The 14052-nt window shown below is 41.7% G+C and overlaps 2 protein-coding genes and 1 long non-coding RNA gene across 6 annotated transcripts; all 3 read left to right on the top strand.

Annotated features, from left to right (window-relative positions):
* Nucleotides 1-725: 725 nt before the first annotated feature.
* On the top strand, nt 726-6095 carry slc66a1 (solute carrier family 66 member 1). Its single transcript, XM_037240352.1, has 8 exons — nt 726-840; nt 1581-1774; nt 1863-1992; nt 2357-2444; nt 3277-3425; nt 3706-3798; nt 4047-4232; nt 5376-6095. Exons 2-8 carry the CDS (start codon nt 1584-1586, stop codon nt 5460-5462), a joined length of 924 nt encoding a protein of 307 aa, XP_037096247.1. The 5' UTR covers nt 726-840; nt 1581-1583; the 3' UTR covers nt 5463-6095.
* On the top strand, nt 2453-2984 carry LOC119115628. The gene is made up of 2 exons (XR_005096173.1): nt 2453-2634; nt 2808-2984. It is a non-coding gene; the product is annotated as an uncharacterized LOC119115628 (long non-coding RNA).
* nr1h5 (nuclear receptor subfamily 1, group H, member 5) lies at nt 5466-13833 on the top strand. Of its 4 annotated transcripts, XM_037240338.1 has the most exons (12): nt 5466-5517; nt 6190-7092; nt 8210-8348; nt 9981-10376; nt 10452-10592; nt 11289-11413; nt 11925-12023; nt 12096-12192; nt 12414-12533; nt 12673-12741; nt 12813-12926; nt 13287-13833. In XM_037240338.1, the coding sequence occupies exons 3-12, from the start codon at nt 8252-8254 to the stop codon at nt 13481-13483; spliced, it is 1455 nt and encodes a 484-aa protein (XP_037096233.1). In that variant the 5' UTR covers nt 5466-5517; nt 6190-7092; nt 8210-8251; the 3' UTR covers nt 13484-13833. The 4 variants fall into 4 exon arrangements, with proteins under 4 accessions (XP_037096233.1, XP_037096217.1, XP_037096208.1 ...); XM_037240322.1 differs by having other exon boundaries at nt 8215-8348; nt 11925-12192; XM_037240313.1 differs by having other exon boundaries at nt 11925-12192.
* The last annotated feature ends 219 nt before the right edge of the window (nt 13834-14052 follow it).

Genomic DNA, 14052 nt, shown 5'->3' with positions numbered 1-14052 from the left:
TTTATATTTATGCTCATTTTCTTTGGGGGGCCCTACTGCCCAAGGATCCACAGGTCACTGTTGAGTTGGCTCTGATTTAACTCGACCTTGAATTTGACCAAATCATAATCGGCCCCAGCCATTCTTGCATATTATTACAGCTTTTCCTTTTCACAACTGCCTTCTAAAAATATAAAGCCACTGACAGTGTTAACTAATGACCAAATTGCCACGTGGAGATACACGATGCCATTTTTGTCAAGGTGTGTGGATATGTGACAAGGTCATGTGAAATGTTTGTGTGCTGCTACATGACGTGCTGCCGCATTAGCTATGACACTTCTCCGCAAAGTGGCATTTACTTGGAAAGCATAACTTGAGCTTGTTCTGCAGACTGCACACAATGTCTCTTTTTCCAAGCCAACACATCACTTAATGAGGAACTCAAGTCAACAATTTTAATGGTGAAGGACATCCACAAATGCTTCATTGCATTGCAACATTTCGAGGCCACGAAGAGTTTTTTCTGCGTATGTTATATCGATGCAAAAATACTGTTTGCGGCGCCGTAGAAGTAAATATTTACAGTAATTATTTAATTTCTTTATTAATGATTTGTTTTCTTGTTTATTAATTAAAAAAGGAAAACCGGTTCATAAAAAACTGATGGCTGGAGCAGCAGGTCACGATTTCTTGTTTTCGTCCACGCTATTGGCCCACTCTGTCACATGACAACAACGCTGCAGCCAATCAGCTCGCAGCGAGCTTGTTTATTTGTCATCTGCTTCCTTGTTTTTACTTCAGCTCGACACAGAGCAGATACAGAGCTGCTACTATTTCCGCTGTCCAACTACCTCACAGGCAAGACACATTTTCATTGCTCATTTATTACATAGTTTTACTTGACGTGTTTTACTGAGGTTAAAAGACGACAGTCGAAAGGAAACGAAATCACTTGTTTCTTGCTACTTGTGAAGCTAGCTAAGAAGCCGTACGTATAAGATTCGTCTTTGTTACCTGCTGACTGCACAAGACTCGAGCAGATGTGTAATTTTATTTCGGTGTCCTCACGAATGAGGGCTCGGTTAATCTAATCAACAGTGGTGTCACGCGGTTAACCTTTGTCCTTTCGAATTTATTCTTATTCGATATAGTGTTTTAAAAATTAGGTCAATATTATTGACTCATAACCATAAGGGATGTCAAATTCAAAAGTTAAGACCTAATAAAATGAACAATTGCTTCATTGATAAGCCTAACTGATTTTATTTCATTTCATTCCACATTTTTGTCCCATTTGACTTTCATGAAAATTATTTTCTACAATTAATCTGTCTTGTCCCTCTACCAATTCCAATGCTTAGTGAATCCAGCCAATTGGTCGCCTCGTAGATAGCAGAGGGTACATAACCTAAATGAGTAAATTGATTAGTTTGATATACCTATTGTGACATTTCCACTTGCTGGTTTCTCGTGAGATTCTTCTGATGTAAAATTTGCGCCTTGGCTCAATAAAAGTTGTGAAACACCGTACTAGACTTTGTTTACCCATTTGGAGACAATCCTTTAATATTGATTTTCAATGCTATTGTCGTCTGTAGAATATGTTGAAGGACGGAGTGCTCACAAATGTGCCTTTTGGATGGGCTGCGGGTGGAAACTTAACTACGTTGTGCCCCAACGGGTCCAAATGGGTCTGGGAAGGTCTTGGAGAATGCGCCCAGGATGCAAGGGACATGGCCAGTGTCTACCTGGGCCTACTGTCTATCCTCTGCTTCATGATGTCCTCGCTGCCGTAAGTATTGCCCTCTCTCGAACTTGTGGAGTGGAAATAAGCTTTCACCTGAACACAGCAAGATAATGTATGTTTTGATTGTTCACAGGCAGTATTACAGTTCGTGCAAAACGGGAAATATGGACAGCGCTCTCTCCATTTGGTTTCTGCTCCTGTGGTTGGGAGGTGACACGTGCAATCTGGTGGGATCCTTTTTGGCAGACCAGCTTCCACTTCAGGTGAACTTTTTTTTTTGTTCTTCTAATGACGAGTTGTGCAAGTGGCAAAATATTAAATAAACGTTTAATCCATTCATGCTCACCGAGCAGTTACAGAACGTCATGCTTGACAGCGATTTAAACTCAGAGTTTTGTGTGACTTATGAAAAATCTAATTACTGGTATTGAATAGGTAATGCAATAATTATTTGATGAAATAAAGGAGAAAACTTCAACCAGTTTTTGCAAATATTGCAGGACTCTGTGAGCCGGATTGTGAGCTGGACTATAGCTTCATTGGCTAACCGTGCTACTTGATTGTGAAATCTTTGTCTCACCACATTTGTCTGATTGTCTTTTTTTTTTTTAAACTCTCTTCCTGTAGACATACACTGCTGTTTACTATGTTTTGGCGGACTTGTTAATGTTGGCCATGTATTCATACTACAAGATGAAGAACAGAATGGTTGAAAGTGAGTATCCTATTTTGAATTCTTTCTCTGTCATTTGCCGAGTAGAAAAAGATTCTGCAGTGCAAAGTTATATTTAAAAGCCATTTTATACTATTTTCATATATATACTATAAAATGCCTTGTTAATTTTGAGTTACTTTCATCTCAACAACTGTGGAAGTGTGAAAGTCAAGAACGAAATAGAATTTTAGTACATAAATGGCCTTTTGGAATTCAAACCATTTTTTTTGCTGCCAACACTAAAATCACTTTAAGGTTAGTTTCTTTAAAAAAAAAAAAATAATAATAATCATCCTCAATCCTCCTGTCTTGATGGTGATTGATTGTTGTTGATGATGATTTTTGTTGACGGACAATGCGTAGTATTGTTATTCACATAACATGTGATTGCCTGGTGCTTATGTGCTAAGGTAAATGTGTAAATATGTGCAGTGGGTAAACAGTACTGCCCGTTGATTGCATGAATAGTGGCTTAAAAAGTTGCTCAATGACTCTACTGCTAGAAGTTGACACTTAAACCAAAATCCAATCTAGAGCAGAGCAGAAAAAAATCATATTATGGAATAATATAATTTTTAATTGCTTGTATAGGTCTCTGGAGTGCCTGGCCACTCCTTAGGAGTGACTATACACTATCATGTCAGTCTTTTTGTACAGGAGGATCATAACCCTTTACAAAAAGTAGTCATCACTTAAGATGAAGATATTTTTAGGGAACATTTCTGCAGAGTTGAGTCTTTGCTGTTGCACACAGGAAGATGATGTCCTGACATTGCAGCCCTTTTCTGAAATGTCTCTGACTGACTCAGCTGTTGTGCTTGCTCCTCACCAGACAGGAGGGTTTTGCACGTGTTTGGTGTAGCATGCGTCCTGGGCTTCACTACAAGTTTCGCCAACCTTCCAGGGTTGCTCCCCACCCAACAGGAAGTCTCCTTGGCACACAAGGGGCGGACGCTGCTCTCAAGCGCAGATGTTGGCGCGGTCAGTATGGAGGCATTAAGATCACGGTTGTGTCAAATGTTTTTTTAACTATTATTCTTGCCGAATGTAAAAAAATCTTAAATACTAGATGATATCCTGGCAGCTCTGCTTGTATTTAGTTGGGCTCTTGTACAATCGGATCATAAACAAAAAGGGTGGAGTTTAATTCAAGAAAAAGAAAAATATATTGATTGAGTCAATTTCTCAGTGATTTTGACAAATCCCAATCGGTTACTGTTTAAAACTTGTTCTTACACTTCTCTTGTTTTTATTGCTTCAGTCTTTTACCCCCAAAGAAATCATCGGCTTCTCTATTGGCTCGGTGTCATCAGTGCTCTACCTCTTTTCCAGACTTCCGCAGATTTACACTAATGTGAGTATGACAACACAGGCTCTATATATTTACATTACATCGTAAACATTTTCTGTTTTGCAGATGTGTGTGCGTGCGTGCGTATGTGTGTGTGTGTGCGCTCGTGTGATGCTACATTTCGATTTTGTATTATGTTGCAAAAATATTCCCAAATGTTCACTAGCGAGTCACAAGCTAACATGTCATGAACCTAATGCCACCTTAAAGGTGCATGATTGAATATGTTCAACTCTAACTTCTCCCCACAGTTCAAGAGGAAGTCAACCAAGGGGGTCTCTTTCTTCCTGTTTGCTCTGGTAATCCTTGGAAACACGACATACGGCCTGAGTGTGCTGATGAAGAACCCTGACCAGGGTCAAGGAGAAAACAGCTACGTGATCCATCACCTGCCCTGGCTCATCGGAAGTCTCGGAACGCTTGTCCTGGACCTCTTTGTATCCTTTTACGGCCTTGCTCACAGCCGCTTCAGCGTGTACTTGCTACATTTCAGTCTTGTGACTGTGTGCACACACAATAGCAAATAACCAAACACTCATGGCCATTATATTTACAACCCTATTAACCAATATGGAGAACGAGGTCTTCCGAGAATGATCGGTGACACCACTCCGTGTTGTTCTGTAGTAAGTTGGCACAATGGTGCAAAGTGTGCGTGCGCATAAAACGGAATGTCCAAAGCTTTGGGATCCTTTTGTACTTCAAATAGAACATAAAGTGCAGCATCTCCTGCAAAGCAGAACGTCTACGATAGGTAAGGTCTTTAACAAGGTCTGCATAAGATGGATTACAATCCTGATCATTTAAATAAGGTGTGTTGCAGCAGGGAGACATAGAAAACATACAGAACACCAGCCCGCGAGGACCGGAGTTTCCTACCCGCTCTGTGATCAACAGCACAAGTGATGTTAGCTAATTTATTCTAGCCTGCTTATAAAAAAAAAACTAATGCCTGCATGAGTAGTTATGGATAGACAGAGCTGTTTGTGAATTTATTGAGTGACCACATCCACACATTAGAAGCACATTGAAACGTGGGTTGTAACAGCCACAACTAACAAGCAGGCATTTAACATACAGACTAGACTACAATTAGCTGGTGAACACCCAGCTGCTAACTTAAGATGTTAGCAAGCTGAGTTGAGTCTCCCATTCGTTCACCAGGCTAGGCCCAACTTTTTAAAGCCACGCACACTTAAAGTCAGAGAAATTACACTGTTCAACATATTTTATTTATATACTTTTTAATATAATCAGAGATTCACATAAACACACATTAGATGAGTTTTTTGGGCTGATTCAGAATTTGCCATTATTTTTTGTTTTTCGAGCGCATGAGGTTTTCAACACAGCACGAGGAGACGGCTGCCTTCGGAGGCGGAGCTCGACACGCGCCACTGGAGACTGTTGATTGGTCCCATTGAGAATGGCCACTTGTGATTCAAAGCATCACATATTGCTAACATAAGACATTTCAGCCTCCCTTTACAAGACGACCAAAATAGAATCTTGAAAAAAAAATGTTGTCCTTTTGTTCAGTCTTGTTCTCTTGGCGTTTCATCTTTAACGTTGCGCTTCAGATCTCCGTGCAGTTCTTTAGCTACCGCAAAGCTGCATACAGGCTGGACGTCAGCACCTCAGAGACGACGCCTCTAATGGGGGGCTAGAATGTTCCGCAAGCCACTCCTACATTTATTGCCTCTAAAAAAATCACCAAAAAGGGTAAACATTTCATTTTTTTAATTGTATAGTTGTATTTATTAACTCCCTTTTTCAGGTAAATGTTCTTTTAAATATTGTAGATGAGATTGCGCCTTTTTGTGGTTCAGTTTTAAAGGGAATGGCGAAGAATTCGCCCATCGAGGTGTAACACTTTTTTTGTTTAAATTGGAAACAAGTTGCCAAATGCTTCTGCCTGAACCTCCCTGATCTCGTTTACAGTACAACTGTAACTTGAATCTTTGCTTAGATGTTTTTCTGCCCTTAAATGTAGAAATTCTACATGTTTGTGAAGCCCTGGAATCTGAGGGGGAAAAAAAAAACGGTGCTTTGATTTTGTGTATTTTAAACACGTTTTAATTTCAGTTTCGTGGTTTTATTTGACCTTGTACTTATTTTTAAATATGGACACCATGAACAGTTTTATTTGCACTGGTAATGGTAATGTCACAAACTACACATAGTTTCATGCATGTTTATTTTTCAATTATACTCAGCCCTCTCACGTAATTTTTGCACAAGTTGGTTTTGTACTTTTAGTGGGGAAAAAAGTGTCATTAGGTCAGTGTACTGTTAAAAAACAATAAAACAGAATGGAAACAATTACATTCTTTTTTCTGATCATTTTGTGTTTTGAAGGATTGTCCTTGCTTTGTGTTGCTTTCTCTTCATTAGCAGCCCCATGGTGACCTCTTCAAACATGCACTTTGCCACTAAGCAAGCACACATGCACACAAACGGTAAGAGCCCACCCGCTTAGGGTGTAAGGTCAATGTAAAAATGAGGCTTCTGTGTGTGTGTTGTGTGGTTGTGAAACAGTGGCAAAAGAGATTGCGATGACCGCTTTGTAGGAGTCAGTGAGGGGAAGCGCCCATCCATCACCAAGGTTGAACAGAGGCAATTTATAAACACAACTCTAGCGGGAATTTCTTAATGAGACGCTTTCAGCCAATACAAACTGATGGGATATCTTGTGAGTCACCCCTGAACCAAAAAATAAACTTCGATCTAATGTTCTTTTAATGCAGTATGTGTGCAAATTAGTGTTTTCATGCACAAATTCAATGGACCTTTCTTTCCCTTCCCATCACTGTTGTCAAAAATGGTTTTCTTTGCCCAACAAGTCTGACGTTTAGTGACAAATTTGCTTTTGCTGACAAAACAATGACATCTGGTGGATCTGCTGCCTTTATGCAGAGTCACCAGTTGTTTACATTCCTCCTGCTGATAAACACGTTGACATCTTCAGCTATCGTAACGTTTCCTCAGCAAACACTCAAGGCCAACCAGCTATGATAAAAATAAATAGAAACAAACATGATTTATGGTGTGTTGAATTTTTCACTTTAGTGCGCAACTGTAGGATTTGTGGAATGAATGATGTTCTTAGTGTCTGTTTACAAAGCATCCTCCTCATTCTTTTCCATCTCCCATGGGCGAGTGAGCGCTCGCTGTCGGGGTGGAGTTCAAACAGGGTGACACCTCTTCAAGATCCACGGCGACATCTTACAACCGCAAATGACGTGGCCGTCTTGGGAGCTGTCTTGTTTTCTCACTGGTCAGATGTCACTGAAGGAGGTATTCTTATGATGAAATCATTGGGACACTTTCAAATGCAAATGTGTTCAATTTACAAGGTAAATGTAACTGATCTGTGGTTCGGTGGGTCCGCTGGGCCTTTCTCCCTGCCCACCACGGACCTCCACCCATTCCAGAGGACTATTTCCATGAGCCTTTTCAAAATCCAACTTCTGTCCAATATTAACTGCAACACAAACAGATGAGTCATAAACAAAAAGACAAAGTAAACATACTCCCAAGGCTTTGTGACAACACGCGCACACACACATGCACGCAGTAAATTATTAATTAGCAGTGCTTGTTTGTAAAAGCTATATATATATATATATATATATATATATATTATATATACATGTATATATATATATATATATACACACGTGTGTGAGTGTGTGCATCTTTGTTTACTGTACAAATGTGTGTCTGCCCTCAGGGGTAGAATGTGTGTATACATGTGTTCCTGTGTGCATTGTGCATTATACATGTATGGGAAAGGGTACCGTGATTATTGCCTATACTAATTATTAATCATAAATGCTTACCCTTTATATAAAGTCACGAGTAAATCATTATCAAGGGTCTCAGAAAAAAAATCCCGTTTCATGTGTTTTTTTTTTGTTAATGATTAATCAATATTTTGAACGTTCTATACACTTTGTAGTAAAAATCTATCATTATTTCTCTTTTTTTCTTCTTCATGATTTAACAAACAGCCCTCACTTCCGTCTTGGTGTTGCCAACAAGGTGAAAGTTCACCATGTTTCCCTTCAAAGTGGACGTTATGATCCACAAAGTCGCAGTCAGTCCAGCTGTTTGGATTGTGGTCACATCCCAAATCCTTCCTGGGTGTCCCCTCTCTCCCCTCTGGTCTTAACCTCTGGGGGGGCCTGATTCGGACCTCCTCCAACACATCATCTATCACAGAACCCAACAAGCCTCAGCTGGACTCTTCTCTGCTTTAAAAAGGACCGCTAAGAGACCTGCTCCTGGGGGATTGTGGAATGTTTTTTCTCTCCCCCCCTCTTCCCGACTTCCCAGATACTTCATGAAACTTGACATGTGTGTGGAGATGGGTGCCTGAGTTGTGTCACGCTGAAGATTTTCTGTGCGCTAGAACAGTTGCCGTCAGTAAGCGGAGCGATAAACTTGGGTTCTGATGAGAGAGTGGACGGACTTGGACATGAACTTCTCAGCGGGAGGCTTTCTCGCCTCCTCGGACACTTACTGCTCATCAGAACAGCTACTGTTCTATGGTGAGTCTTTGTCTTCCTCTTATTAAAAAAATCTCTTTATCAGGGTGGATGAGAAATGTAAGTGCCAGTTGTGATATTTTTTTATTGGGAAGCCAAGTTGACTATTTCTGTCTGTCCAAGAGACAAATTGCCCTCTGACCCTAACTTGTGGCCTTGTGTAAGTGTAACATGAAGGTGAAGGTTGCATTGGAGTTTAACTTCCACAAGCTTCCTGACATCAAAGTGTCCTCAGGCCCGCATTGCGAACGTCCCAGCTCACCTGTTTTCTTTGGTTTGGTTATCGCAGGAACATTTCTGATTTTGACTTCCACTTTAAGTACTGTAATACAATGTCAGGCTCTTAAAAGAATTGCCTTAGTCAATTCCTTTTTGCCTTTGCCTTATTTCATCAATGAAAATGGTTTTTTCAACAAATGTAGTTTTTAAATTTTTACTAACTATGATGACATTGATTTATAGTACAGTGTACTATATACTTTTCTCTTATCTTTGATATTTGATCTTTTTAAGAGCATAGTGACTGACCCTTTAAAATAACGGCCTACATGTAAGATGTCTCATCCAGGAAGCAGCTAGTATTAATCATATCAATAGGATACATCGCAAGTGACGTTACGTCACTTCTTGGATTGTATTTATTTGCCAAGCAGACTCATGCATGAAGGTCCGACCAGCGGGAGGCAGCACCTCCACCCCTCAGCATTTGCTGGCTCCTCGTCTGCCCTCAGGGGTAGAGATAGGGGCGGGTGAGAGCGAGGGCCAGATTGTTGTTGGCTCCCAAACGTGTGGGATGCTGAGGAATGTTTAGACAGTTTTCTAATGCTTTATAAACATTTTGGTCACATGATATGGCCCCCCATATACATACAGAGACATGGTCTGATAAAGACAAAAAACATCTGGGAAGAGACTGGTAGAAAGGGGCGGTAATAAGACTATTGTAGCTGCAAATCCTTCGACTTGTCAGAAATCCCTGACTGGTAAAACGCAATTTATCTTTCATTCATCCATACATCCTTCTATCTGTACATACAACCCGCTGGTCTGTCCGTGCATCATTCAACTACTGTATACTGTTTAGCCATTTAATCAATTTTAAGTCCGGTATCCATCCATCAATTTTTCCAGCAAATCAGCTCTTGAAATGTCAGCGCTCCCTCCATTCAATGACCGCCTCCCTCATCAGTCCCAGATGAGATGTTCCAGCTGCACTTTAGGAGGCTGCCAATGGACACAAATGTTTTCTCACTGGAGGCAACACTTCAGACGTCTTTCGATTGAGCGTCAAGCAGAAACTTAATGACATATGCAGACACTAAAATGTAGCTGACGTCAGAAGGACCTCCTCAGCTGCATCCTGTTTCTGATTTTCTTTTCATGAGCTCTTGGCCTTTTTTGTGATGCCACAACAAGCCATGACACATGTAGTAGAGCAAATACAGATCTGAAATGGCTGTTTGCTTAGTCATTGCTTTGGACATTTCACATCGCTTCTGTATGTCAAAACAATAAACAAGAGTACTGTACTACCGAGATTTTGAAAAGAGTTTCCCAAACATCCTCACAATGCCTGTAACCTATAATACGCAATTTGATTTGATTCTAATCACTCATATGTTCTTTCTCAATCAGACATGTTGGCTGACCCTGTGGGCTACCCACTGCCGGACTCTGACCTCCAGCTACTCCCTTACAGCCCACAACAGCCACAGCAGTACAATCCAGCCAGTACGTCCTTCCCGCTCTACGGATCGCCATCGTCCTCCACGTCCTCATCCTCCTCGCAGCTCGGCCATACTCTCTATCATTTTGGTTCGGACTTCCTGGAGGGTCCCTGCGATCCCATCCCCCTCGAGCACCACTGTGAGGGCCTGCCTCAGGGCCTTGGGTTAGCAGGTTTTCCCGCGGTACGGAGGCCACGCGTCGGCTCCGTCGGCAGGATCCGAGGTCATGATGAGCTTTGTGTGGTGTGTGGGGACAAAGCGTCGGGGTATCACTATAACGCGCTCACCTGCGAAGGATGCAAAGGTGATAGCTCACGCAATACGCCGCCACAGTTGTCAAGTGATTGACTTTTTCCTCTTTCGGACTTGAACATTGCAGGTTTCTTCAGGCGTAGTGTGACCAAGAAAGCCGTGTATCACTGCAAGAGAGGCGGCGCCTGTGAGATGGACATGTACATGCGGAGGAAATGTCAAGACTGTCGCCTCAGGAAGTGTCGCGCTGTGGGAATGCTGGCTGAGTGTGAGTAGAGACAGTGCCTATCGAGTATTCTACACTTAGACGTCCATCATAAGCTGTGGGTCTAAAAAGATGTTAAACCTAAGGCCTGGTGGCCAGATTCACTTCATTTTGTGGTCAAAAGCAAGTCATGTGTGTCAACTTCCATGATCATTGCTAAAATCCATCATCTGTAATAAATGATGCTGGGATTTGTAAAATAATTTTTTGTTCCCCTTTTTACAGTAACTTGAACAACAACTGAAAAAACTATTGTCCTTGAAGTTTGAAACTGTAAGAATTTTGGAGGCTGTTGCATACTTTGAAGAATATTAAATAATGTTGCATCATGCAAAATGTTAGGAGTGGTTAAAAAAACAACCCCATTACTTATTTAGATTGAAATACATTGGCAAACACTGCTGATTCTGAAGGCCCTGGGTAGATTAGGTTGCCATGGCAACACATTGAAGCTGAGATGTGATTGGACAAAAAACATCTGATAATGTTTTGGCCTGCAGAAGAGGCCTTGCTGGCCTCGAGTGACTTCTCAGGACAAAAGTACGGAATGTGTTGGCGAACGTTCAAGAAGGGTTCGTGGTCACAAGATATCGGGCAAATGAGATCTTCTGCAAAGTATCATGCCACTTTGTGAAATGCTGCTGCAACACTAGATGATGAGTTGTGACTTGTTGACTCCTTCCTCCGACCTCTCCGCAGGCCTTCTGACAGAGGTTCAGTGTCAGTCAAAACGACTGAGGAAAGGAGGAAGAGGAAGAAGACAGGGGGGAGATGAGAGCCCGGACAGCAAGCAGGTCAGCTCCACCAGCAGACTACACGGACAGGTACGGCTGGATGGTGTCAGATACGACTAGTTTTACCTATGTAAAATTCTACAAGGGAGTGACGTGCGGTGAGGTTCATGACTGGGGAGGCTAGTGATGTGCATTCCAGTTCTTTTAAGTGAACTGAATCTTTAGAATCAGTTCACTCAAAAGATTCGTTCAAACCAATCGTTCAAGGAAAATTTAAAACAACTATAAAAATTCAGCGATTCTGGTTCAAAATGATACAAAACTATTGAAATTAAAAGGAAAATAACTTTATAATAAAAACAATTGAATTTGTTTTCCCCCTTTTCATGATGGCAGGGGTGGCGTAGCCTCCCTTGCCTCCTCTGACCGCACGTCCCTGCTACAAGTTAACTTAAACTTCTAACAGTTATTTTGTGTTAAAGAAAATTGTATTTTTACCAAAATATCACTTTCAGGTTATTTCGCGCAAGGTTTCTGTGGACTCAGCGATATTCCGTATTAATACTAGAGTCAACTATTTGATGATTGTGTGCCACACTAGGTCATTGCATCCAGCTTAAGCCGAGACCAGAAGCACACCGTGGACAAGATGGTGGAGGCTCATCGAATGTGTCGAGCCCACTACAGCGACCGCTACAGGGTGACAGCATGGCGTCCCGTTCAAATACACCAATTTCGTTGTGTGCCGTTCTCACCTTGTATTTATGCTCAGATGTTTGATTGGCCGTGTGCTGAGGAAGGGGAGGGGCTTTTGGATCTTGCGTCGCCTCACCTTCAAAGAATTCTGCAATTTGCCAGGACAGTGCCTGGTAAGATGTTTGTGAAAGTTGCAAATTAGCAAATGTTGCCAAATGTCATTGAATGTTCGAGCGAGGAGCAACTGGTCAAAGTTTAAGTGACACTGCGGGCAATTTTTTTTTTTATTGCTACTAATGAGATGTTACTGAGCACATCTCTTACTTCCCGGTTCTGGCTCAAGTGGTACAGAAAATACACTGGCTAAAAACGCTATGGCTGGTTTTCCACTCAGGTTTCGACTTGTTGGACTTGTCGGATCAGCGCTGCCTCTTGTCAGCATCCTCACTGGATCTCATGTTCTTGCTGTCATCCCAGAATTTTGCTACTAACCCTACTGCAAAACCTGCTGCAGGTGAGAAAGCAAGTCGAGACCAGATAGACTTCTCTAGAGTGAATCAATGATTCTCAAAATGTGGAATGCGTACCACTCGTGGTATGTGGGCTCCCGCTGTAGTTGCTTTTTTAGATTCTTTTTATTGTCTCCTTTTCAGTGCTGCAGCTTTACAGCCCATCAACACACAGCTGTCTGAGATTCGTCAGCTCAAAGGACAATTTCCAAAGTGAGTACCAGTCACACAGTCACCGGTTATATTCACCAAAGAAATGTGTGTGTCCATATGTGTATTGACAGGATGCAACGAGGACCTCCTGAGCCCTGTGCACAACTTCTTTCAGAGCATGGTGGCGTTGGAAGTGACCGAGGCCGAGTACACCCTGCTCGGTGCCACTGCTCTGCTCTGCTCAGGTCAAAATGATAAGAATACAAATAATGACTGCCTTTTACTGTAAACTGAGGATTAGAGTAAAAATGGAGTGAGTACTTATTCATGTTTAGGCATTAATTTTTACCTGTGAAATGTACATTTAAAGCTTCTCACAGACTTATTGGTACAACCGTTATGCCACTCACTGTGACATCTTCAGCGTAGAGACAAAAGATAACGTGAAAATGCTGCACAGAAATCAATGTACAGTATCCAAGTTAGGTGATCTTAGACAGAGCAGGTCAGACAAAGCCACAAGAATTGGGACTGGCCCCTATCCAGGTCTAAACTCACTTAGCTGCTCTTGATTGAACTGCGCTTCTGCTTCATCCAAACTACAGACAGTTCGTCACTATTGGCTGCCAGCTACGTGGAAAAACTGCAGGAATTGATCCTGGACCTACTGTCTCGCATGTGCGGGACCCGAGTAGCTGGAGGCGGGCCGCGGCGGTTTGGTCGTCTTCTGGGGCGATTGACAGAGCTACGAACTCTTCGTCACAACTACCTCCTCCTGACCCGATCCAACCATGGACCCTAATAATAATAATAAGGGATGGAGTGCAAGGTCTTTTTGAGTCACATGTTCTCCATCCCAGGCATTTTTTGACCGGCACAAAAACTGCTTGTGTTGGCTTATGCAGCTCTTCTAGTCCATTCCATTTTTTTGACAGATTCCTCATAAGGACGGGTGGGAAAAATATGGTAGGTTGGCTACATACGGCCCACTTCAATTTTTAATCTGGACCACAATGAGTTTACATTGTCAAGAGTTATGTGGGTTGCATTAATTTAGCAATTTCTCCCCTCTAAAACTTTGGTTAGCTGATGAAATATATTTATTTTTATTTATTTTATTCATTTATGTCATTTAGTTATGGTTACTTGAGTCACCCTAGTTTGAAACCGTACATCAAAACCCTAACCCGAGTTTAAAACCCTAACCCTAACTTGAAACCCTAACCCTAGTTTGGAACCATACATTGAAACCCTAACCCTAGTTTGAAACCCTAACCCTAGTTTGAATCTCTAATCCTAGTTTGAAACCCAAATCCTAGTTTGAAACCCTAACCCTAGTTTGGAACGGTACATCGAAACCTTAACCCAGGG

The sequence above is a fragment of the Syngnathus acus genome, chromosome 2 (genome assembly GCF_901709675.1).
Source record: "Syngnathus acus chromosome 2, fSynAcu1.2, whole genome shotgun sequence".
Taxonomy (NCBI): Eukaryota; Metazoa; Chordata; class Actinopteri; order Syngnathiformes; family Syngnathidae; genus Syngnathus; species Syngnathus acus.
The sequence above is the reverse complement of the archived record's forward strand: the minus strand, read 5'-3'. Positions and strand labels throughout refer to the sequence as shown.